This window comes from Pempheris klunzingeri, chromosome 19 (genome assembly GCF_042242105.1).
Source record: "Pempheris klunzingeri isolate RE-2024b chromosome 19, fPemKlu1.hap1, whole genome shotgun sequence".
Lineage (NCBI taxonomy): Eukaryota > Metazoa > Chordata > Actinopteri > Acropomatiformes > Pempheridae > Pempheris > Pempheris klunzingeri.
Genome location: NC_092030.1, coordinates 10,592,362 through 10,615,365, shown reverse-complemented (window position 1 = coordinate 10,615,365; position 23,004 = coordinate 10,592,362). Strand labels below are relative to the sequence as shown.

Here is a 23,004-nt window from a genome sequence, read left to right as displayed (position 1 = left end):
TGTAAAAGAAGAAAACTAAGTATATCCCTATGTGAGTCCTTAACTATCGTATGAACATAGTTTTCAACTGTTTTTATCATTTTGTCTGGGCTTCCGACCCACAGTGATATTCCATGCTGGATTATTCTTCCATCATACTTCATTCCAATCTTTCATCTTCAGACATTCACTGGTCTAAAAGACGCCTCCATCTGCACTCGTGCAAATCCCTCACATTTCACAGCACCGTTGTTGGGACCGCGGGTGAAGTTGATATATTGGCGGATAACTGCATTTGTCTAGAAGAAGAATGTCTTGTCTAAAAATATGCGTTGCCAGATGTTTGCTGCTCCTGCACTGTATAGAGGAGCACAGTCGTTACGTCACTGTCCGGGGTTTCCTAGAGAAGTGAACCCTACGGCGTCATGGCGGAGGCCGGTTGTCGGAAGACCCTGGATTGAAATGCTAGCTTTCTACAATCGCAGTTGACCGACGAGCATTAAACTTCGCTTAAATCCGAAACGGGAAAGGGGACTTACCTGATTTTTCGAGGGAGAGGAAAACCAACATTATATACATTTTATCGAACTGAATCGTTCGGGGCTGCTCTCCCTAACTGGGAGATAGCTAGCTAGCATAAGGTAGCGTTAGCTATCAGTGGCTGCTAGCTCACTAGTTAAATAAAAGAAGAAAGGACCTCTGAAGTGAAACGGCGGATTTAGACAAGTGTTTCAGTGGAGTTTCCCAGGTAACATAAAACAACACCCAGGTAACATACAGCTTGGAGTTACTTATCCCTTAGTTCAGCGAGAAAGTAAGCTAACGTTGCATGTTGATGTGGTAAAAGCCGCGAGAAGTGAGCGGCGAATGAAAACAAGATGGAAGAGTGTGAAGTTAGGTTAGCTAATTTGGGTTTGTGGGTTTAATGATGAATACTAAATAAGTTTTAGCGCACTGCTGTGGTTCACTACTTGCACAGATATTTGCATAGTTAAATGTCGTTGACTGTTTAACACTGAGTGTCAGCTATAACCGGAAAGTGAACATTCCAGCGGTTCCATGCTAAGATGAACTAGCGCAAAGTTTTGTCATTTTTGTTAGCTCCTGTGCTAGCCTCGTGCTTCTCAACGTTAGCTAGCCCTACGTTCCTTGACAACCTCGGTAAACGCTGGGTATCATCCCCCTCACTTCATGTTTCTTCAACCCACGTTGAACGTTAAACGTTCAACCCACATAATTGTGGCACACGTAGTAAAATTATAACACCATGTGATGCTTTAATTGTTTTACAAGTGTTATGATTTCAAAACCCAGAAATGATCAAACTAGCATAACATTTAAGAGCTAGCAAACAATAATTGGCTACACAATGTGGACAGTCATTATAGTGTAGCAGTAATGTGGCTAGCATTAACTAAGTTACGATCATGCTGATTGTTATGGGGTATTGTTCTCTTTATTGATTTGGAGATGAATAACTGGCTGGCGCGTTGGCTGTGTCTGCATACATTACTGCTAACATACCCCGCCAATAGCTAATGTTGGCGTCATTAGCCGGTATGAGCTAGTTGGCTACAAGCTAAACTGAAGCCACCATAAGTCTAAATGGCACCCCGAATCGATGACGCCAAGGTTGGCATGAGACTAAAAGAGTTTTTCTATGGCCTTAGCTAAGGTTAGTGCGGTTATCCAGTTCTTAGATTGCCCACGGAGCTTTGTGTGGATGTGAAAACACGCTGCTGTTGCTGCGCAGGCCTGATAGGCCTCGGTGCTAAGTTCTATGTAGCCACAGCCATCCGCACAGCTCCATCTGTTTTGCTCTTAACTGAAGATGTCAATAAAAATAAGTGTTTTGGGACGCTATGGATACAATTAACTCTTCTCGGACCAGTATACATTACTTCTAAAATGTTAACATTTTTTACGAAAAGTCGCATGGGAAACCGTACTGACAGCTCCACAGGGACCGCTCATTGGCTAAATGTTGATGCAGGAGTTCTATCGTTGGTTGACAGGGATGGTGTGCTGAGCTGCAGATGAGTTTTCCGTGTCGAGCATGAGGATTTGTACCTGCAGTTTAGAATTTTGCCATGTTGTGTCACATTTTAATAAGCACAGTTTCAGTTTGCAATATTGTTTTTCTTTTTAAATCAACAATTTTTTCTAAATGTATCTATTTATTATTATTCCTTTAGGCACTGGTGTTAACATTTAACTTATAACATTTATTATTACTCTATTGCTTTTATTCTGATGTTGTAATTTTTCAGCATTCTCTTCCCTTCCCTTCTGCTCCCTTCTGTATTAATAAAGCTGTCTTATTTCATGATGTTACTGAAATTAGTCATCTTTGTTGAAGGCACAGGCCAGGCATTTCTACAGTATTTCTAATGTTGTTAATGTGTGTCTTCTCTTACAGGTTAACCACGTGGAACATAATACTGTAGGTTGTCAGGGGGGGAAGTCTGTATTTTTGGACTTAAACATGGCTGGACGCAGTGAGGATGAAAGTGTAAGCAACAGCAGTGGAGAATCAAGGTAAATTATTTTCTCATCTCCCATGAAAGGACGTCAAAGTAGTTTTGTTGATAGTGATGAACATCTTTTGTTTTTATTTGTGCTTCAGGTGATACCAATAATATACTGATAACAATAAGTGTATATCTGATACCTTATTCTTACAGTAGACTGGAGCAAAATACCTCTTGTCTGCCATTTCTGTCTTTGTGACGCTGTCATCTCCAGTTTGTTTATATTGGAATGTGTAATTTTATGAAAATGCAGACCGATGTCTAGTGGCATGCCACCATTGTTTACAATGTTTTTGCACAAGTCTGTTCACACTACACAGCAGTATATACTGCATTGAGGCTGGATAATACAATTCAGGGAAGTTGTGATAGTAGTGATAATTAGTTAATTATTGATTTCTGATTAATTATGATGATTCAACTCAAATGTACACTTGCTTGTATTAAGTGACTAACATATGGCATTACCAGATGACACTGGATTGTTATGTGGTAAAAGTTGTGCAATGATAAGCAGCTTCCCTGCCATTGTTTCCGCATGGCATCATGTTTGTCTGTGTAGGCCAGAATTCATTTTTTAAATCTTGAACAACATGTTGCTACTTGGAAAAGAGAGTTGTTATATTAGTTGTTGTTGGAGTGCGACTGGTATAAAAATACCTTGAATGAGTCCAGTATGATTGATTAGTGGTTGGTTCATCTGTTCATTCAGGGGTGTCAAACTCAATCAAAGAAGCCAGAATTTAAAACACGGTCGCGGGCCAAACGGGTTCAACATTTATTGAAGAGTCTAATAGTGACTATTTTATTATAGTATATAATATAATAATATATATTTTATTCAGAAATAGGAATTTAAACAGCCAAACTTCAACAACTTTTCCTCAATAAAATAAATAGAATTAAAAAATGTTTTTCTTTTTTCATTTTTGTACTTATCATGATGTTTTGTCTCATAGTGCCATCTTATGTTATATTCTTTAATTATGGTTAGCTCCACAAACACAGGTTTACCTCTGATATTGACAAACAGGTAAAACTCTGCTTCCCACCTGCTGGGAAAGTCCCTGTTTTCAAAGTCCTCTTTTTGTTTAGCCATTTGTTTTGGGGGCTAGCTTAAGTGTCGTTATAAAAGCGCTGACCAATGCATTGGTCCGCTGATCGGGGAATGCTATTTACCGACAGGCCATTGTTAATAGTCACATGAAATTATCTCGCGGGCTGTATATAATTGTATTGCAGGCCGGATGTGGTCCGCGGGCCTTGAGTTTGACATGTCTATGTGAATTGATAATGCAAAAATATGTATTTTGTGATTTTCTTTTTTCTCATATGTGATAGTAATTCTGATGATGAATCCGGTTCTGGATCGGGCTCAGCATCAGGGTCCGGCTCAGGCTCCAGTTCCAGTTCCTCCAGCAGCAGCAGCCAATCAGGGAGCAGTGACTCAGGTAGTGGCTCAGACTCTGGCAGCCAGTCAGATTCTGACACAGAGAAATCTAAGGAGAAGATGGAACCGCCAAATAAGTCAAATATCGACGGAGCTGAGGTAAAGAGAAGGGATTTTCTTTTTATGTATATGTTTTTAAATGATCAAAGATGGGCTCCTATTTGTTACTCCATCTGGACAGGGGGAGAAAATGAAATTATTCTTACAATATATTCTATCATTATGTCTTTTTGGGTGTTTAGCATTGTGGTTGACTGTCACATGAAACCTTTTGAACCTTTTCACATATTTTTGGCTAACCTTCCACTGCACTCATTGATTGCAGTTCTGGAAGTCCAACCCAAGTATCCTTGCAGTGCAAAGATCTGCTATGCTCAGGAAACAACAGCTTCAGCAGCAGCAGCAACAGCAACAGCAACAACAGAGACAAAGCTCCTCAAATAGTGGATCTGATGAGGTTTGTTTTAAACTGACCCCAATACACTTTCTATAGGCTGTTTGACTGGGAACTAATCAACACCATTTGGATATATCAATAATGTGATTAAGTTTAACGTCTGTAATTGGAGGTGCACAATGAATTAGCACTCACTAAATATTCATGAACACTCTGCCTTTGATCATCTTTTTTAGGACTCGTCAAGTAGCGATGAGTCTGACTCATCAAGTGGATCCAAAAGAAGGAGAAATTCAGGCTCGTCTAACTCTGGATCAGGTTCCGGATCTGGGAGTGGTTCTGGATCAGACTCATCAGCAGAGGGCAACAGTGATGAAACGGCATCAGACTATGAGCCCAGTCATAAAATCAAAAGCAGAAAACCTCCAACAAAGTAAGTGTACAGCTGCTCAACGGCTGCAGGGTTACATTATTCTCTTAAATATTTATTTTTAGAGTGGTCAGTCACCACAGCCGTTTAGGTACTGATCAGAAGTCCCATGATGTTTAAAGGAATACAAAGAGTGGTTTGAGTATAACTCACCATATGCATTGGCTCTTCTACTGTCTCAGGATGAATTTTCGGAATGGGAAGAAGAGCAGCACCCAGAGGAAGAAATCCCAGAAGTGTTCTTCTTCTGATGACGAGGATGATAACTACAAGAAGGTGGCGTCTGCGGGTCCACGGCGGCAGGCCACAGTCAACATCAGCTATAAGGAGGACGAGGAGCTGAAGACTGACTCAGATGACCTGGTGGAAGTTCTCGGTGAAGATGTACCACAGCCTGAGGAAGATGAGTTTGAAACACTGGAGAGAGTGATGGATAGCAGAATAGGAAGAAAAAGAGGTAAGAACGCTGTACTGAGATTGGAATCCAATGTGATTTAACTGCCACTATTGACAGGAATTTATCTAGGTTTGAAATGTCAGGATTACTATTCAGTTTTAAGAATAATAAGGAAAAGAAGGAAACTGGATGGTTTTTCAGGGGAAGCCAGGAGATACCTGGGAAACATAGAAGACACAGTTACAAGTAACTTCTGTGTGGCCAAACCAGAATGAACTTCATATTGCTTCCTTCTATTCACCTACACAAACAATATTTTAGCCTGGTTCCAATCATGAATAAAGAAATATGTTACACATACCTTCATTTTTTTCCCCCTTACAGCAACAGGAAGTGTAACCACTGTGTACGCTGTAGAAGCAGATGGGGACCCCAATGCCACCTATAATCCCAATAAAGAGGCTGGTGAAATACAATATTTGATAAAGTGGAAGAACTGGGCCCATATCCACAACACCTGGGAGACAGAGGAGACACTCAAGTTACAGAATGTCAAGGGCATGAAGAAACTGGACAATTTCAAGAAGAAGGACCAGGAGAAAAAGAGATGGTGAGAAAATACTCTACAAGGACAAATACAATAGGGATAGGTCATGATTTTCTTAATATTGTCATTAAACAATGAAAAATTGATTAGTTTATGGGACTATCGTCTTGTTTTGAAAATATTTTCCTTTTCCTGGCGCGCCTGGTAGTACACCTGTCTGGAACAGTGGCTTGATCCAGGGTGTTGCAGTCAAGCCAGCTTTCTGTAAAGATGTGGGTACCAACCATCTCAGATTTTTCGTTTCCTGGGTTTTTCCACCATAGCCTTCACCACAGTCCTAGTTGATGTGGCCTACTCTGTCACTGCAATTGCTCACCCCTTAAGCCCCTAAACCTTTCATTGCTCATTGACATAAAACGGAAGTGCATTTCAAGCAAAAATAGTATTTGCTTCGAGGTAGAGCGGTTCCTCCATCAATCGGAAGATCGGCGGTTCGATCCCTGGTCGCATTTCGAAATGTCCTTGGGCAAGACTCTGAACCCCAACTTGCTCCTGAAGCATAGCTTCAGTGTGTATGAAAGTGTGTGAAAGAACAGATTCCTCCTGAATGATTGATGTGTGAATGAGGGTGTGATGTAAAAGCACTTTCAGTCATAGAAATGACTAGAAAGGCGCTAGACCATTTACCATTTCTCATATTCTTACACTGTACAAAAAAATTGACAATGCATCTCCACTTCCTACCATTATACAAAAATGAAAATAAAATAATCCGGGTACAGTTGCTGCAGTCTTGCACTCATGACATTTGAATCCAGTCCCCGATCATTACTGCACAGACTAGGGCTTCAAATACACCCGCCAGATAGCATATAATGCAGATCTTTGTGAAAAATGTATTCGATGTGTACTTAGTTAGTTTGGCTCATGTCCCATCCTCTAACTGAGGGGACGAGCTTTAAGGCCTATGCTGCTGACCTGTGTATATTTGTGTGTCATCCAGTAGAACCTGTCTTTCGTATTACCGATAGTGTAATTAACTGTCATTGCTCAAGATGAAACCACTCTGTAACTCTAGAGTAGTCTTCAGCTAACTTCTGCCCCATGTGACTGATGACGGGTTTGTCCACTGTCATTGGTTAAATTGCAATGAGAGACAAAAGCATTACCCTGGGTCATACTTTGCTGCAGTGCTGTCAGTGTCTCTACAGGGATTCAACCTGATGATCTTCTGCAAATTAAAAATGGTCAAATTCAATATATTTTATTTAATTTACTAGCATTTACTTTGAAAAAGAGATCTTGGTTTGGCCCAGAATAGAAATGAAATACAGGCTAATGTTTACTTTCTAATGGATTTTTTTGTCTCTGCAGGTTAAAGGCAGCATCACCGGAGGATATAGAGTATTTCAATTGTCAGGAAGAATTGATGGCTGACCTGCATTCCCAGTACCAGCTTGTAGAGCGAATCATAGGTACACTTTCTACAGTGAATAGCTAGTTTGTATCTAACAGTTTTCTTTAAATATATTTGCACCTGCATTTTTGTAACTAAATTGGTCTCTGAATTCCTTTTGAACAGGGCATTCAAACCAGACGTCAGCAGCTGGTTACCCAGACTACTTGTGTAAGTGGCAGGGTTTACCATACTCGGAGTGTAGCTGGGAAGATGGTGCTCTGATTAGTAAAAAGTTCCAGAAATGCATCGATGACTACATGAGCAGAAACCAGTCCAAGACCATTCCATCCAGGGACTGCAAGGTAACTCACGGCCAAGTCTGTACTGGCAGTGGTTGTATGTTGGTAATGTGTCAGACCTTGGTAGAGTGGTAGAGTTCTGCCCTTCAGCCAGCTTGGTGTCATTTCTCATGTGTTTGCAATCTGAAATAAACTCAACTGTGAGTTTTGGGTCAAACACTGACCTCACCAGCTGTTGTTCTGTTCTATAGGTGCTGAAGCAGAGACCCAGGTTTGTGCCTATGAAAAAGGCGCCAGCTTACATAGGAGGTGATGGACTGGAACTCCGAGACTACCAGTTGGACAGTTTGAACTGGATGGCCCACTCCTGGTGCAAGTATGACTCAAACAATCCTTAAATGCTACGATTGTCCAAAAGTCCATTTTCTGTTTATGGGGGGGGGGGGGGGGGGTTACCATAGAATTCAGGGTTTCTCTGGGTCCCTACAAAGTGATCATGGCCCCTAATATATAAATGTGATATGTTGGATGTTCCCTTACTGTAGTGTGTAGTGGGCTCACAATCTGATCTTTTGCTGTTGCACTCTTCTACTCTGTCGTCATTCATAGAGGCAACAGCTGCATCCTTGCTGATGAGATGGGTTTAGGAAAGACCATCCAGACCATCTCCTTCCTCAACTACATGTTTAATGAGCACCAGCTATATGGGCCCTTCTTGCTGGTGGTACCCCTCTCTACACTAACCTCCTGGCAGAGAGAAATCCATCTCTGGGCTCCTCAGATGAATGTTGTGGTCTATCTGGGAGACATCGGCAGCAGGAACATGGTAAGCACACTGCACACAGTGCGGCAGTGGCTGTGCACCAGGTCATATTTGAGAAAAATAATCACATGATGAAGATCCATTTCCTCTAATTAAAGCTCAAGATGTGTGAATGCAAGCAGCAAGGACTTCAGTTTGTTACTGATTGTCTTAACATTTTAGATGTTTCCTTTTCTTCTGTGTTTTCATTTAATAGATCCGGACACATGAGTGGATGCATGTCCATAGCAAGAGAATGAAATTTAACATCCTCCTCACAACGTATGAGATTCTCCTCAAAGACAAGGTCAGAGGCTATTCATGGGTCATGGTCTTGCTCACTTTATCTCTTTTATGTATGATACAGAGAAATGATAAAAGTCAGTTCTAAAGCTGTGTACTATGATGTTAGCATATGCAAAATCTAACAAATGTGCATTTCTCCAGTCATTTTTGGGCAATGTTAACTGGGCCTTCATTGGTGTGGATGAGGCGCACAGACTGAAGAATGATGACTCCCTCCTCTACAAGACCATGATGGACTTCAAATCCAATCACAGACTTCTGATCACAGGAACACCACTGCAGAACTCCCTGAAAGAGCTCTGGTCCTTGCTGCACTTCATTATGCCAGAGAAGTAGGTCATGTAAATTGTTACGCTCAAAGACTAACTTAATTTTTCTCCGCGCTGCAGTGATTCAGAAGTATTCTTTGAGTATGTTCAGTACTCCTTCATTACACTGTCAGGTGTGGTTACATGTGCAGGTGGGCACACTTTTCATCAGAGCAAACAGTAATGTTGTGCACTAGACTTTGAAATTTTATCAGAAGAGGTCATTGAAATAATGCTTGTCAGTTTGGTATTTAAGAAGAATCCAACTGATTTTACACATCAAAGTATGTCTGCAGATCTTGGGGAACATCACTGCATTTGTGAAAACAGTTGTATAAAATGTATGAAGTCTAGTGAATCATCTCAAATGAGGCAGACTGGTGGTGTGGAGTTAAAAGGAAGTGAGCTTACCAGACCTCTGTAGCTCGCTCCTTCTCTGGTTGAGGCTACATGACTCGTTACTAGCATAACGCTGGGGCCACACTGCCTACCTCTCCCTGTTCATGATGGTTACCTCACTGAACTGCTGCAGCTTGCGTGCTTGCGGTGCCAACACAGTCGGCATGGCTGCTGCAGCGCTGCCAGCCAGCCTGCCTATCTTTCTACACTGAGTTTCTCTTTGATAATGTCCTCTGATAATGGCCAATCAAATAAAAGCCTTGTTAACAAGCCTTTAAATCGCAGAGCTTTTATTTATTTCCTGTGAAACATTGGATAGGTTTATTCTTTAAGATGCAATTCAAATGAAGCAATCTAAGAAGAGCCATGGAGAAACTCTTAGACATATGCAACATTATACAGGGGTCACCAGTAAACACACTGCTTCAGTTTAAGGGGACACTCCAAAATATCAAAGCCTTTTTGACAAAAAAGCGCAGGAAGCAGGTCCTGATAAACTGGGATAACAAGATATTATGCAACCTTAAATGATATGAACAAACCAATAAGACTGTACCAAGTAAGAATAATGAAACCCAACCAGTTAATGCACTTTTTGCTTCTAATGGGTAATAAGGATTTTTCTTCTGTATCTCTTACCATGAGTTTACTGTATTTCTACATCCCCACTGATGTGTGTTGTATGTCTGGTATCTAAAGGTTTCACTCTTGGGAACTTTTTGAGGAGGAGCATGGCAAAGGCAGGGACTCGGGCTACACCAGCTTGCACAAAGAGCTGGAACCTTTTCTACTGCGCAGAGTCAAGAAGGACGTTGAGAAATCTCTTCCCGCCAAAGTAGAGCAGATCCTCCGAGTGGAGATGAGTGCCATCCAGAAGCAGTATTACAAGTAAGTGCCGGTCATTACCTTTTAAATTGAGGAAATTAAAAATATATATCTGTACAGTAGATATTTGGTGCTGTGTGGTGGCTGGCAAGTAGCATTGTGTAGACAACTTTGGTATATAACCATTTTTATTATGAAGACATGAGGATCTTATATTTGCCAAGTTGGGGGTGGGGGTAAAGGCCATGATCAGACCAAAAATAGTTACCCATTGAAGCACTTGTGGTGTGGATATGGAGCTGATGAGAACATGAAGTATTAACCAGGAAGCCCAGGTTGAAGCCTGTTCAGTCACAACTTTCAATGCCTTACTGAAGTTTTTGACGCAGAGATATTGAGTCCGAACACAGCCTTACCTTGCCCAATGCCTTTGGATGTGCCATTTTTACATCATTTATAGAGTGTGTGTGTGTTCCTTCAGATGGATCCTGACCAGAAACTACAAGGCTCTGAGTAAAGGTACCAAAGGCAGCACATCAGGCTTTCTGAACATCATGATGGAGCTGAAGAAGTGTTGTAACCACTGTTACCTTATCAAGCCAGACGACAACGAGTTCCTCAACAGAGCTGAAGCTTTACAGGTCTGTTTGTTTTACTGCCATTGTCATTGTACTGCAACATCAGGGTCCCAGTTAAAGGTTTGTTTTAGGTTTAGGCTATAGTTTATAATTTCCACTTAGGATCATTTTGGAGTTAGCCTAGTATGTGTTAGCGCATGTAAACATACTTGCCTGGATTCGAGAAACCCAGATATCATATATATTACCATCTTGTTTACAGGGATGTGAATGAGCTAATAATATGCCAAATGATAGTGAAAACCAGGGTAAGAATGTACTGAGTAAGGTTTGTGAAAGGACTGTCAAGTAAATTTAAGGCAGGCAATGAGTCACCTTGGACTGCTCTATCACAGGTACAAAAACACATGCAAGATAATCTCAGGTTCAATAGATGAAACCTGCCCATGTCTCTGTTTTTGGTATCTCACAACTTCTGAGGGTGATATCTAGCTCTTAAACGCTCCACTGTGCTCACCAACTAGTCTGTAGTCTCACTGAAAACAGCTGCCTTCTGTGACTAGAATCAACTCTGAGAATGAACTAAAACATCAAAACATAAAGGCAACCGGCCACAATGAGCTGATACTCACTATAAAGCCAAGAAGAGCTGCAGGTTCATCACTATGAGCCTCACAATGTATGTATTGTATGTTAAGTGGGTGTATGTTGGGAATAACTTGGTGAATGCGGTTACTTCCACTATACCAGATGAACATATTTGATTAAACATTGATTTCATGACAGTAGTTGGAGAGGATGGACCAGTAACTGTTTGCCCCCTGTTTTTATCTTCCAGCAACTAATTCGCAGCAGTGGGAAGTTGGTTCTGTTGGACAAATTGCTGGTGCGTTTGAAGGAGCGAGGCCACAGAGTTCTCATCTTCTCCCAGATGGTACGGATGCTGGATATTCTGGCTGAATACCTGAGGAGCCGACAGTTCCTCTTTCAGGTTGGTACATGCTGTTCTGACATGACCATGTACTGCACATACATAAGATGAAACACCATCTACATTTGTCTTATTACTCTCTAAATTTCAAATTTGTGTAGAGATTAGATGGCTCCATCAAAGGGGAGATGAGGAAGCAAGCACTGGATCATTTTAATGCTGAGGGCTCAGAGGTAAGTTTTATGCCCTGGATTTAGTCAATGTTTGTGCTTAATTTGAAATAACCAGGACTGTAAAATGGAGTAAACTTCCTCTCGTGCGCCCAGGATTTCTGCTTCCTGTTATCAACTCGTGCGGGTGGTCTGGGTATCAATCTGGCATCAGCTGACACAGTAGTCATCTTTGACTCAGACTGGAACCCACAGAACGATCTACAAGCCCAGGCCAGGGCCCACAGGATTGGACAGAAAAGACAGGTAAGCAACAAGTGTCTTAACCCTTGACCCATTTCTTTGTTTGAATTATGTATTTTGCCTCAAATAAACAGCTGTCACCTATAGGCTATAGCTGCTTCACAATAAAGGCCTTAGAATAATTGGCCAGTGGAACACTGAAATTGTAAAGCAGCAACAAGAACTATTACAGTGGCATTAACAAATACTGCAGCTTCACTGGGAGCAGCTGAGAAAAGTGAGATCTTTACTGTTAGTTTTACCTCATTACTGAAAGAGATCATTATTTGGTCAAGATTACAGGAAAAAGGAGGTGACGACAGCAATGATAGACAATTATCCATTGGTGGAGGAAGGCCATAGATCCTTAAGTGAGATTAGCAATACAGGGTTTTAAAATGATTACACGTAAAACTCCTGCATTTAAAATGTGTCCTCAAAGTACAGCCATCTTGAAAACAAAACGTGCTTTAAGTATGCAAAGTCCAATTTCAGGTTTATTTTATTATTGGTGCACTATCTCAGTTGGCTGAGATGTATCAAACTTTAACTTGATGGACATTTTCATCTCTAAAATGCATCACATTTATGCGATAATGAGACATGTTTGTATGACAAGGAACTGTAAACTAACAGAATAGCTGGCAAACATAGAATAATATAAGTATAAAGTAGCATAGAAGGAATCCCTCAAAGTGCTTAATTACATTGCAACACTTCGGTTATCAAATTACCACAATGATACTGTGACAATGTGATAAACTTTGTAGAGCATCTCTAGGAGACATAAATTATGTTTGTGTATAAATTATGCACAGCCAGAACATGTTTAAATGCTTTTCTGTTGATATACACAGTATACTCTATATCTCACTGCTTTGGACAGGTGAATATCTACCGTCTGGTGACAAAGGGCTCAGTGGAAGAGGACATCATTGAAAGGGCAAAAAAGAAAATGGTGCTGGACCACCTTGTCATTCAAAGGATGGACACCACGGGGAAAACGGTTCTCCATACCGGTGCTGCTCCCTCCAGGCAAGCAACACATTCTGCTATTTTACTGACTCCAAGTACATCAACTTCATCAAAATAAGATGAACTGCTTCAAGTTCTGCACATGGAAACATCAAGAGATAGAGAAACCTTTTTTCACATTCATGGGCTAAGGTGTAGTCTGAACAGACCCATTTTCAGTCTGCAACAGAAAATATGTAGCTTTTCTGTTGTCCTCAAACTTTTTCAACCAAAAAATGAAACGAGGATTCCATCACTAGTGTAATGTAGTCTTAAATGTTGCGGCCCCATTTGATGTTATCTCACTTGTGTGTTTTATTACGTACAGTTCAGCACCATTCAACAAGGAGGAGCTGTCTGCCATCCTGAAGTTTGGTGCTGAGGAGCTTTTCAAAGAGCCAGAGGGCGAGGAGCAGGAGCCCCAGGTATGAAGTTATATACTGTGTTGTACATACATAATCACTTTTTTTGTGAAATATATTGGGGTAGCATGTCATGGCCTGTTCTGCTCTGTAGGAAATGGACATTGATGAGATCCTTAAAAGAGCTGAGACCAGGGAAAACGACCCTGGACCTTCCACAGTGGGAGAAGAACTACTGTCACAGTTCAAGGTTAAAAAATCAGTTTGTTATTTCAGGAACTGGTTAAACACTGTCTAAAATTGGCATGCTCTGTATATACTTTCAACAAATTAACATTTACAGTTGTCTGTTTGACTTGACCTGTGTAGGTGGCCAACTTTTCCATGATGGAGGATGAAGAAATAGACTTAGACTCTGAGCGCAGTCAGCGGAGTTGGGACGATATCATTCCAGGGGAGCAGAGGAGGAGGATGGAAGAGGAGGAGAGACAGAAGGAGCTGGAGGAAATTTATATGCTGCCACGCATGAGGAATTGTGCCAAACAGGTACACAAGCAGTCATGCCAAATAAATTCATCAAGTTTTTAGTCTTCAGAAAAAATGTGTAATGGAATTTGTATGCTTTTCAGTGTTTTGGGGTTCTTAATTAACTATTCCAGATGATTTTTGTTGGTTTCGTGTTAACAGATAAGCTTTAACGCTAGTGAGGGTCGGCAAAGCAGAAACAGGAGGTACTCTGGGTCCGACAGCGACTCCCCCTCAGACCGAAAGCGGCCGAAGAAACGAGGACGGCCTCGGACCATTCCACGAGAAAATATCAAGGGCTTCAGCGACGCTGAGATCCGAAGGTGATAATATTAACAAGTTTATATTAATATTAACTCAGTTTTGATATTTATCTACCATCCCTCACATATTCTGGTTAACATCTCTGTAAACTACTTACAGGTTTGTCAAGAGTTACAAAAAATTTGGAGGACCCCTGGAAAGGCAAGCCACCTCAGATTTTCTTATTGTTTTCAGCAATTGACAACAACATGCCACACAGTCTGCTCAACATGTGTTTTCTTCACTCAGGTTGGATGCTATTGCTCGTGATGCTGAACTGGTTGATAAATCTGAGCATGACCTGAAACGCTTAGCAGAGACGGTCCACAATGGCTGCGTGAGAACACTACGAGAAAACCCCTGTGGACCAGAGAAGACCTCAGGTAACCAAACATTAAAACATTCCTTCAGCTCATGATGGGGAAACACTGGTCTTTGCATATTGGTATACAGTTAAAGGTGTAATTAATTAATGAGGAGATGATGATGATGATGATGATGTTTAATCTAGGACCCATTTGAAATTGGAGCAACTTTACAATCATACAATTAGCCCATGAAGACACTAGTGCAGAAACCTGAGCAGCCGTGTATGTGGGAGTACAAATGCACACCATATGCTATGATCATTTTGTAGCCCAAGGGTCTCCTTTTTACAATTAAAAAAAAAATAATAATAATAATAATAAACACAGTTGAAAGTACAATATTATAAAAAAAAATGGAACCCCCCCGTTAACACATTCACTGCAAAACTGTCAAAAGCCCCCTTTTTTGTTTTCTTCATTTTTCTATACTTGGTTATGAGTTTTGTATTCTTGTATTTTTTATTAGAGCTGCAACAATTAGTTGATTAATTATCAGTAATACTCATTATTAACATTATTGATTTCTTCAGCACTCTGAAGAACCTGTTATTAAGAAGCATATTAGCATTTTCTCTGTACAAGTAAAGTACAGTCAAGCAGCACCACACTAACATCCTTTATGAATCTCACGTTGTACCTGTTGTTGTTGTCGTTCATCATAAAAATGAGATGTTTTGGGTGCCTTTGGGGTCTCTGTAGTTCAGCGGGTGGCACCGGGTTCTACTGTCAGGTCCCATTCACAGTGAACTGCAGCCTCAGTGAACTTTTGAGCCCAAATGCAGCGACCTACATTCAGGCTAGACTCAGCTTTATAGGTTATATAATGTGTTAAATTATAACATGCTCATACTTTTCAAATGCCCAATGTTGTGGAATGTTGTTTTTAAATTGAGTCATAAGGTTCCCATAAGCTATACTGTATGTTAGTGACAGATATTATTAGATTCTATTTGCATTATTTCCCATTCATCCATCTATTAAATGTCAGATAATTGTGGGAAATTCAATTCGATTTCTCAGAGCCCAAGATGACATTTTCACAAGAATTGACTCAGTCAACAGTCCAAAACCCCAACATTCAACTGGCAATGATATAAAACAAAAAAAAATCCACAAAGTGGAAACCCTAAAGAAGCTGGAACCAGGAAATAGTTTGGCCTTTTTCAAAGATTACTTAAATACTGCTTGGGAAAATAGAGTGCTCACCCTAGTACTGCTTCCTGTTCTATGAGTGAAACCAGTTTTCCAGACAGCAAATCAAATATTCTCCATACTCATACTGGTAAGGCTATAGGTCGTAATACGCAGTGTAATTTGCTCACTAATAGTGCAACATGAACATGTGAACTATAATAAACCATGAAGATGAATTAAAACCGCTTATTTTTCAACTGGTTTGATCATCAGGAGGCAGAAGAGGGAAGGTGAAAGGCCCCACATTCAGGATCTCCGGAGTCCAGGTGAATGCCAAGCTTGTCATCTCCCACGAGGAAGAGCTGGCTCCACTCCATAAGGCCATTCCTGCTGATCCTGAGGAGAGAAAGAAGTATGGCTCCCAATACTCTATATGATATGATAGGTTTTTGTGAGATCCAATAAGTTGATTTCTTCTGTATCAAGCATGACCATATATGACATACCCAAATATATTTGTATGTCTACTTCTTAATAGGTATATAATTCCATGCCACTCGAAGGCAGCACACTTTGACATTGAGTGGGGGAAGGAGGATGACTCCAGCCTCCTCATAGGAATCTATGAGTACGGTTATGGCAGCTGGGAGATGATCAAGATGGACCCAGACCTCAACCTCACACATAAGGTGAGTTCAGGTGCTCATCTCTTTGTGTGATCTACAGAGCATTATGTACGTTGTCCTATTGTCTAGTTTTTGATAGCACACGTACACCATACTGCGAATGACATAAGAAAATATGAATGCAGCTTCTGTGTTACGCTGCGGCCAACTCAAATATTGGATTTCAGGGCTTTGACCACCACAAATGAATTCTTAGCTCCTCATTTGTTATAACTCAACACAATACATCTGTCAGCCTTTATTATTGCCTCATTTACTATTTACTTTTTACTTATTACTCCTTAATCACTCACAGCACTGTCATCTTCTTCCATGAAAATTAGTAAGTACTGACAAATGTAGATGGTGTTTCACATAAGTACTGTGTCCATTGTTGATCAGCTCCTACCAGACGACCCTGACAAGAAGCCACAGGCCAAACAGCTACAGACCAGAGCAGACTACCTCATCAAGTTACTGAGCAAGGACCTGGCCAAAAAAGAAGCACAGAAACAAGCAGGGACAGTAAGTCTTTGGGTAACTTTACATGTCAAGCTTCCTATGGATGGCCAACCGGAATGCTTTCAAATTTGATATGGAACGATTAAACATGTCTGTCTACCAGTATCTACCATGCCTCTCTGTATATATGTAGGCTAATTCACGGAAGAGGAAACCAAGAAGTAAAAAGAGCAAAACTCTGAAGCCAACAAAGACGGATGAAGTGATGAAGAGCACGTCCTCAGATCCCTCATCAGACAAGAGGTCAGATGATGAGGATGAAATGGAGGAGGAAAAGGTACATTTAGATACTAGCTGTACTGTTCTGCTCGCTGCAGCATGAAGTAAGAGTTTCCGGTTTTCAGCTGAGAGTTGATTGTGTATCATACTTTGACACCCTCAGGTGGTGGCACCAGCAAAGGCACTGAACAGACGGGGCCGAGCAGACAGGGTGGTGGTGAAGGAGGAGGAGGAGGAGGACGATGACGACGACGATGATGACGACGACGACGATGACGATGAGGAGCCTGAGCAGGAGGAGGCTTCTTCATCAGGGGAGAGGGAGGTCAAGGGAAAAGAGATAAAAAAAGAAGGCAAAAAGGAGAAGAAGGAGGAAAGTTGGGACATTAAAGAGACAAAGGAGCCAAAAGATAAAAAAGAAACCAAGCCCCTGGAGGCAGTACATAAACAAGAGGAGAGCGTGGAAAAGGTGAAATAATAATTCTATACCTAACACATTCTTTTATTGCGATCAACCACAGTCTGGATTCCTTAATTGGAGTCAATTAAGGAATCAATTAACATTAATTGATAATTATGCTGGCAATGTAAATGGATAAAAGAAAAACTGTTTGGTTAGGAATTAATTCTGAAATCCTTTGCAGCAGAATGAAGTAAAGACTGAGGTACGAGAACGAACAAAGAAAGCCTCTGATGTACCGGTCCATATAACAGCAAGTGGAGAGAATGTACCAGTATCTGAGGAGTCTGAGGAACTGGACCAGAGGACCTTCAGTGTGGTAAATTAAAGCGATAAATACATCTTCAGATAAAAAAATGCATAGTCAAATTGTAAAGTTATACTGTGATTAAGTTTGGCTCAAATTGTCTTAGCATGTCTAATATTATGACACTGACTGATGGAATGCCAGCACCATTAAAACAGACTAACATTAGATCCTAGTAGGTTCAACATGTTGTATCCCGAAGGTTTTATAAAGTTGAGGATTGGAGGTGCTGGAATTGACTTTTTGTTTGAAACCTGCAGTGTAAAGAGAGGATGCGGCCAGTGAAAGCAGCCCTGAAGCAGCTGGACAGGCCAGAGAAAGGGCTGTCAGAGCGTGAGCAGCTTGAACACACAAGGCAGTGTCTCATAAAGATCGGAGACCACATCACTGAGTGTCTGAAGGAGTATTCAAATCCTGACCAGATCAAACAGTGGCGGAAGTTAGTACACTTTGTCTCCTGATACTCTTCCATTTATCAGTTCTATACTGCACAGATGACCTGGGTCACTGTGTCAGTTTGAATGGGGTTTAAGACTTGGATCTTTGTTTGTATGCTCCATATGTTACGATGGTTTGTCTTTTACAGAAACCTATGGATATTCGTTTCCAAATTCACGGAATTTGATGCCAGGAAACTACATAAACTGTATAAGCATGCAATCAAGAAAAGACAAGAGAACGCCCAGGTATGTATTGGCCCCACAGTAATTCTTAACTTGAATTACAATATGACAGTAGAAATCCAGTGATGACAATGATGATTGTGTTTCCCCAGGCAATGGAGCAGAACACTAGAAATATAAATACCCACAGCTATAAGCATGCAGGTACAGTCCGTCTCCCTCTGTTGTACATAGAGAATGAGATTAGCAAGTTGTCACTGTGTACTGATTAATTTGTGACGTCTGCCCTCAGATATTGAAAGGCTGAAGGACAGCTCTCACCAGGATGAGAGCAGCAGAGACAGCTGCAGCTCAGACAGGCATCAGCCTTCAAGTCGATACCACGAGAGCAGCAGCAGTAAGGAGAGACACAGTTCAGACTCCCACAGGAAGACGACAGGAGGAGAGCCCAGGAAAAGGCCGTACTCCTTCAGCAACGGCAAAGACCACCGAGACAGAGACCACTACAGACCAGACAGCAGGGACAGAGACAGACAAGACAGGTGAGGGCCGAGGGCCGCTTCCACGATCAAAATAAACATCGTTATTGTCACATTATCTACCTGCTGATGTCGGCTTACCAGCTTCCTGAGACCATTGACTTCAGAGGATAAAGCAGTTGTTATTCTACTGGAATTATTGTCTAAACAAATCTGAAAAACATCCCTGCTCTTGGGGTAGTACTTCCCAAACATTCAGGAACTGTAGGGTTTTTCTTTTTTTAGCCCGGGCCATCTGATTGGTCAAACACAGAAACAGCTTGTGTATGGTCTCAAGTTGTCATTTTAGTGTCACCATTGGGAAGAGGTACACATTTGGACATTTGTTGCCTGTTTGTTAATGTTCAAAACAAAGTCAGGAAGTGTTTGCTTCCTGACATCAAGAGCACAAAGAGCAGCAATAGAGTGGAAGTGAAAAGGAGCGAAGGAGAGAAATAAAATGTAATTTTCTGATTGTTTCATGGCAATTACACGGTAGAGCCATCTTTGTTTTGTTGCTCAGTCTTGCTGATTCTCTGTGTGTGTGTGTGTGTGTGTAGATACTACAATGACAGTAAGCACAGGAAGCTGGAGGAGTTCCGCCGAGACCATCGGCCGGACATGAAGGACCATTCCCATCCAGACCACCGCTCTTCATACCGCTACCACTCAGACTGGCAGACAGAGCAGCGAGCCTCAGCCAGCGGGCCTCGCTCTCCCAGAGACCAGCGTTCACCCTACGACTCCCGCTCGCCCATGGGACACCGCTCACCTTTCGACTACTCGTCAGATCACAAGAGCACACCGGAGCAGATCTGGAGCAGCCGCAAGACATAACAGGAGCTGCCTGGGTCTGCTAGTAGCAGCCATAGACTCAGCAACACAGCAAATGCCTTACAGGGACTGTGGACTCACACCTGAAGCTGTTTGAAGCACTGTGTATCAGTCAGTTCAGCATGGCTGTCATCTCCTCGCTTCAGCTGCATCTCGGGAACCTGGGAGATGAACGCCAGGGAGCGGCTCAAACCAGGCAGCAGATTAAAAAGTCAAAGCATATTTTTGTATTTAAGAGTTTAAAGCTGTATCGCTGCGTAGGCTCAACAGCATGCAGCACAGGTTGGTTTTTTTTTTCCTTTTTTGTTTTTTTTTTAATTTTTATAAACTTTTTTTATCTCTGGAAATGGACACAATTGACCCTGAGTGCTGCCTCATATTCCCACCAACCCACGACACTGGATCCTGTATTTGACTGTTTCTCTATGTTTGTCTGTCTGTCTCTGTCTCTCTATCTTGCTTAATGTGAGTATTGACTTTATTTAAGTGTTAACTCAATGAGAAGTCAGTTGTCACACGAATCACATTACAAGTTGATGTAAAGGTGTCTGGTTGAATCCGGTCTGAGCTCAGGCTCACCACCTTAAGTACCTCATTTACAGCATTTATCATTTCCTCTGCAGGTTTTCTTTTCCACCAGGTGTGAATTATTTAATAACATATCTTAGCTGTAAAAAATATAATCTGGACTTTTTTTTGAGAGAGAGAGCAACTTGTATCATGTTATTTTTCCTTTAGTAATACTGTTGTAAATTTCTGTAAAATAGTAAATCAGTGGTCTTTTTCCTCAGGCTTTTGGGATTTATTATAACTCTACTTTCCCCCATCAACTCAGGCTTTTTTGTCGTTCTACGAGTGAGTTTCTGTATAATAGTTCTTTCATGATAATGCTTTCAGAATGTAACTTTTGGTAAAGGGAAAGTTCTTTAATGATTTTCAGTTTTATTCAGTAGTGCTTAGTTCTTTTGTCTCAGTGTGTCAATCAGTGAGTTGGAAGGAACTGACTTTTGAAATCAGTCTGGAAAAGGACAGTTGTCTTTCAATAGAAGCACCCGTTAGATCTTAAATAAACGAAACTTTTTACATATTTTTGTTTCTTTACCTTTCATTTTATTTTCTACGTAGGCAATAATAATGTCAATGTTTCTATGCAGCCAAGTATATTTGTGGTGAACCACCCAACTGAATGAAGTCACTGTTAAGGTTCACACTGTTGTACATAAATTTCCTCTATATTTCAAAATGAATTTACACTGAAAGTGCATGAATTTTTATGAACTGTTTTATATAGTTGTTTATGAAGCCATTAAAATCAATCACTGTACTCACTCGTACCAACTCTCTTCAACAAAGTGTCGAGTTTTTGATTCTGCTGGAGTCATCAGACGTTTTCGGAGCAGGTCAGTTTCATTACACTTCAGCTATCGCAAGCGAAGCTCCAGCCAATATCTGTCAGGACACCGTCACTGCAAATCACCTTCCAGTTGTGTCATGACGTTTGAGAGAGAATGGAGGCTCTCTGGGCTCCGCGGTGCCCCCCCACAGGATCAATAAAAGGCACTGCTCATGCTGAAGTGCTCATTGTCATGTTGAAGAAGAAAATCATAAACCACTGCTCATACCCAGAGTATGAGCAGAGGCTGCTTAGGCCGGACCCACACTGAACAATCGAGAGATATTCCAAAAGTTAAATGCAAATATTTCATACACTTTTTTTGAAAACCCTTGTGGATGGTGGAAAGCTAATGTGCTGGTGGCATTGTATCATCTGATTTAGTTAGAAGAGGCTGCAGGCTTCTGTCCCTTTGACAGGTGGAAAACAAGAAGAACTGAGAAAACTGTCCAATTTTGTCCCTCAGCTAAAAGCTCATGGTCCATTAGCATGTTTGGTCAGAGCATGTGCAGTACCAGGCTCATGTTGGATGGATGGATTTTCATTATTTTTATTATTATTATTTTATTATTTCACACACATTTTCACATGCGCCTTGTCAGGAGCTAATTTGTGGAATTTCTTGCCTTCTTAATGTGTCTGAGATCACCAGCTGTGTTGTGCAGAGGTAGGGTCGGTTCACAGTTCTGTACAGTGAACAGCCCTATTCCACTACTGTTGTAATCCATATTATGGTAAGAACCACTCAGCTAAATTGAGTCAGGAAGTCAAACAGCGGGTGGTGCCAGTGTTGTCTCATATTCTGCTTGGAATTTCCATGGAGAGGCTCTCTAGGCATAGCAGGACTGACACTGACTGTCTGGTTTGGAACCATGGAATGGCTTCTCTGCTTTTTGCTGATGATGGCTGGGGCAGTTTGTAGCCAAGTATGAAGAGGTCAGGATAAGAGTCTGCACCTCCACGTCTGAGGCCATGGTTCTCTGCTGCAGAGCTGTGGATTGGCTCCCTCCATGCTGGGACTGAGTTGCATCTCCAAGTGTCGTGTTCATGAGTGAGGTAACGTAGCATGAAATCAGGTGGACTGGTGCGGTGGGGAGAGCAATGAGGGCACTGCATTGGACCGTTGTAGTAAAGAGGGAGTGGTGCCGAAGCCCTCTACATTCTACATTCAACTCTCACCTGCAGTCATGAGCTTTGAGAAGCGAGTGATAGAATGAGACTGCAGTTACAAGTAGCCAAAATGAGTTTCCACTTAGACTTAGAGAAACGGTGAGGAGCTCAGGTATCTGGAGGGAGCTCAGGGTGGAGCTGCTATTCCTTAGTGTCAAAAGGAAGCAGGTGAAGTGGTTCGGGCATCCAGTGCCTGCTGGGCACCTTCCTTTTGGAGGATTACAAGGTATGTCCAACATGTTGGAAACCCTGGGGTAGACCTTGAACACGCTGGAGGGATTACATTTCTCATCTGGCTTGGGAACACTCCCTAGAGGAGATGGGAAATCTTGCATGTGACCCAGCTCCAGATAGCAGCAGAAAATAGATGGATGGATAGCTATGCATACCTGAACATCAGCCAATTCAATTTTAGTTTGAAATACTGAGAACAAGTCAAAATCAACTAAAAGTTGAAAAGCTTAAAAGTAGATGTCAGTTACCTTGTCAAGGAAGAGAGAGGGGAGTGTTTTTGATAACTTTGGCTTGTGTTTAATGTTTCCTCAGTTTGTTGGGCA

At 41.4% G+C, this 23,004-nt stretch overlaps 1 protein-coding gene across 1 annotated transcript; it reads left to right on the top strand.

Moving 5' to 3' along the window:
* Positions 1-404: 404 nt before the first annotated feature.
* chd1 (chromodomain helicase DNA binding protein 1) lies at positions 405-21,203 on the top strand. Its single transcript, XM_070850203.1, has 36 exons — positions 405-748; positions 2,399-2,517; positions 3,852-4,059; positions 4,286-4,417; positions 4,594-4,790; positions 4,970-5,244; positions 5,569-5,794; positions 7,106-7,206; positions 7,314-7,492; positions 7,681-7,805; positions 8,039-8,255; positions 8,449-8,538; positions 8,679-8,869; positions 9,944-10,132; positions 10,551-10,710; positions 11,486-11,638; positions 11,740-11,811; positions 11,905-12,054; positions 12,917-13,065; positions 13,373-13,469; positions 13,561-13,656; positions 13,776-13,952; positions 14,094-14,254; positions 14,355-14,396; positions 14,484-14,617; positions 16,010-16,148; positions 16,275-16,425; positions 16,804-16,926; positions 17,057-17,200; positions 17,306-17,611; positions 17,787-17,921; positions 18,170-18,348; positions 18,496-18,595; positions 18,685-18,736; positions 18,825-19,074; positions 19,611-21,203. The coding sequence occupies exons 2-36, from the start codon at positions 2,465-2,467 to the stop codon at positions 19,885-19,887; spliced, it is 5,430 nt and encodes a 1,809-aa protein (XP_070706304.1). The 5' UTR covers positions 405-748; positions 2,399-2,464; the 3' UTR covers positions 19,888-21,203.
* Positions 21,204-23,004: the final 1,801 nt, after the last annotated feature.

Bases quoted from the DNA above. Each gene is read 5' to 3' on its own strand.
- chd1 (XM_070850203.1), top strand. From the start codon at position 2,465: ATGGCTGGACGCAGTGAGGATGAAAGTGTAAGCAACAGCAGTGGAGAA. The intron at 8,870-9,943 runs GTAGGTCATGTA...TGGTATCTAAAG, and splicing joins CACTTCATTATGCCAGAGAA to GTTTCACTCTTGGGAACTTT. The intron at 13,657-13,775 runs GTTAAAAAATCA...TGACCTGTGTAG, and splicing joins AACTACTGTCACAGTTCAAG to GTGGCCAACTTTTCCATGAT.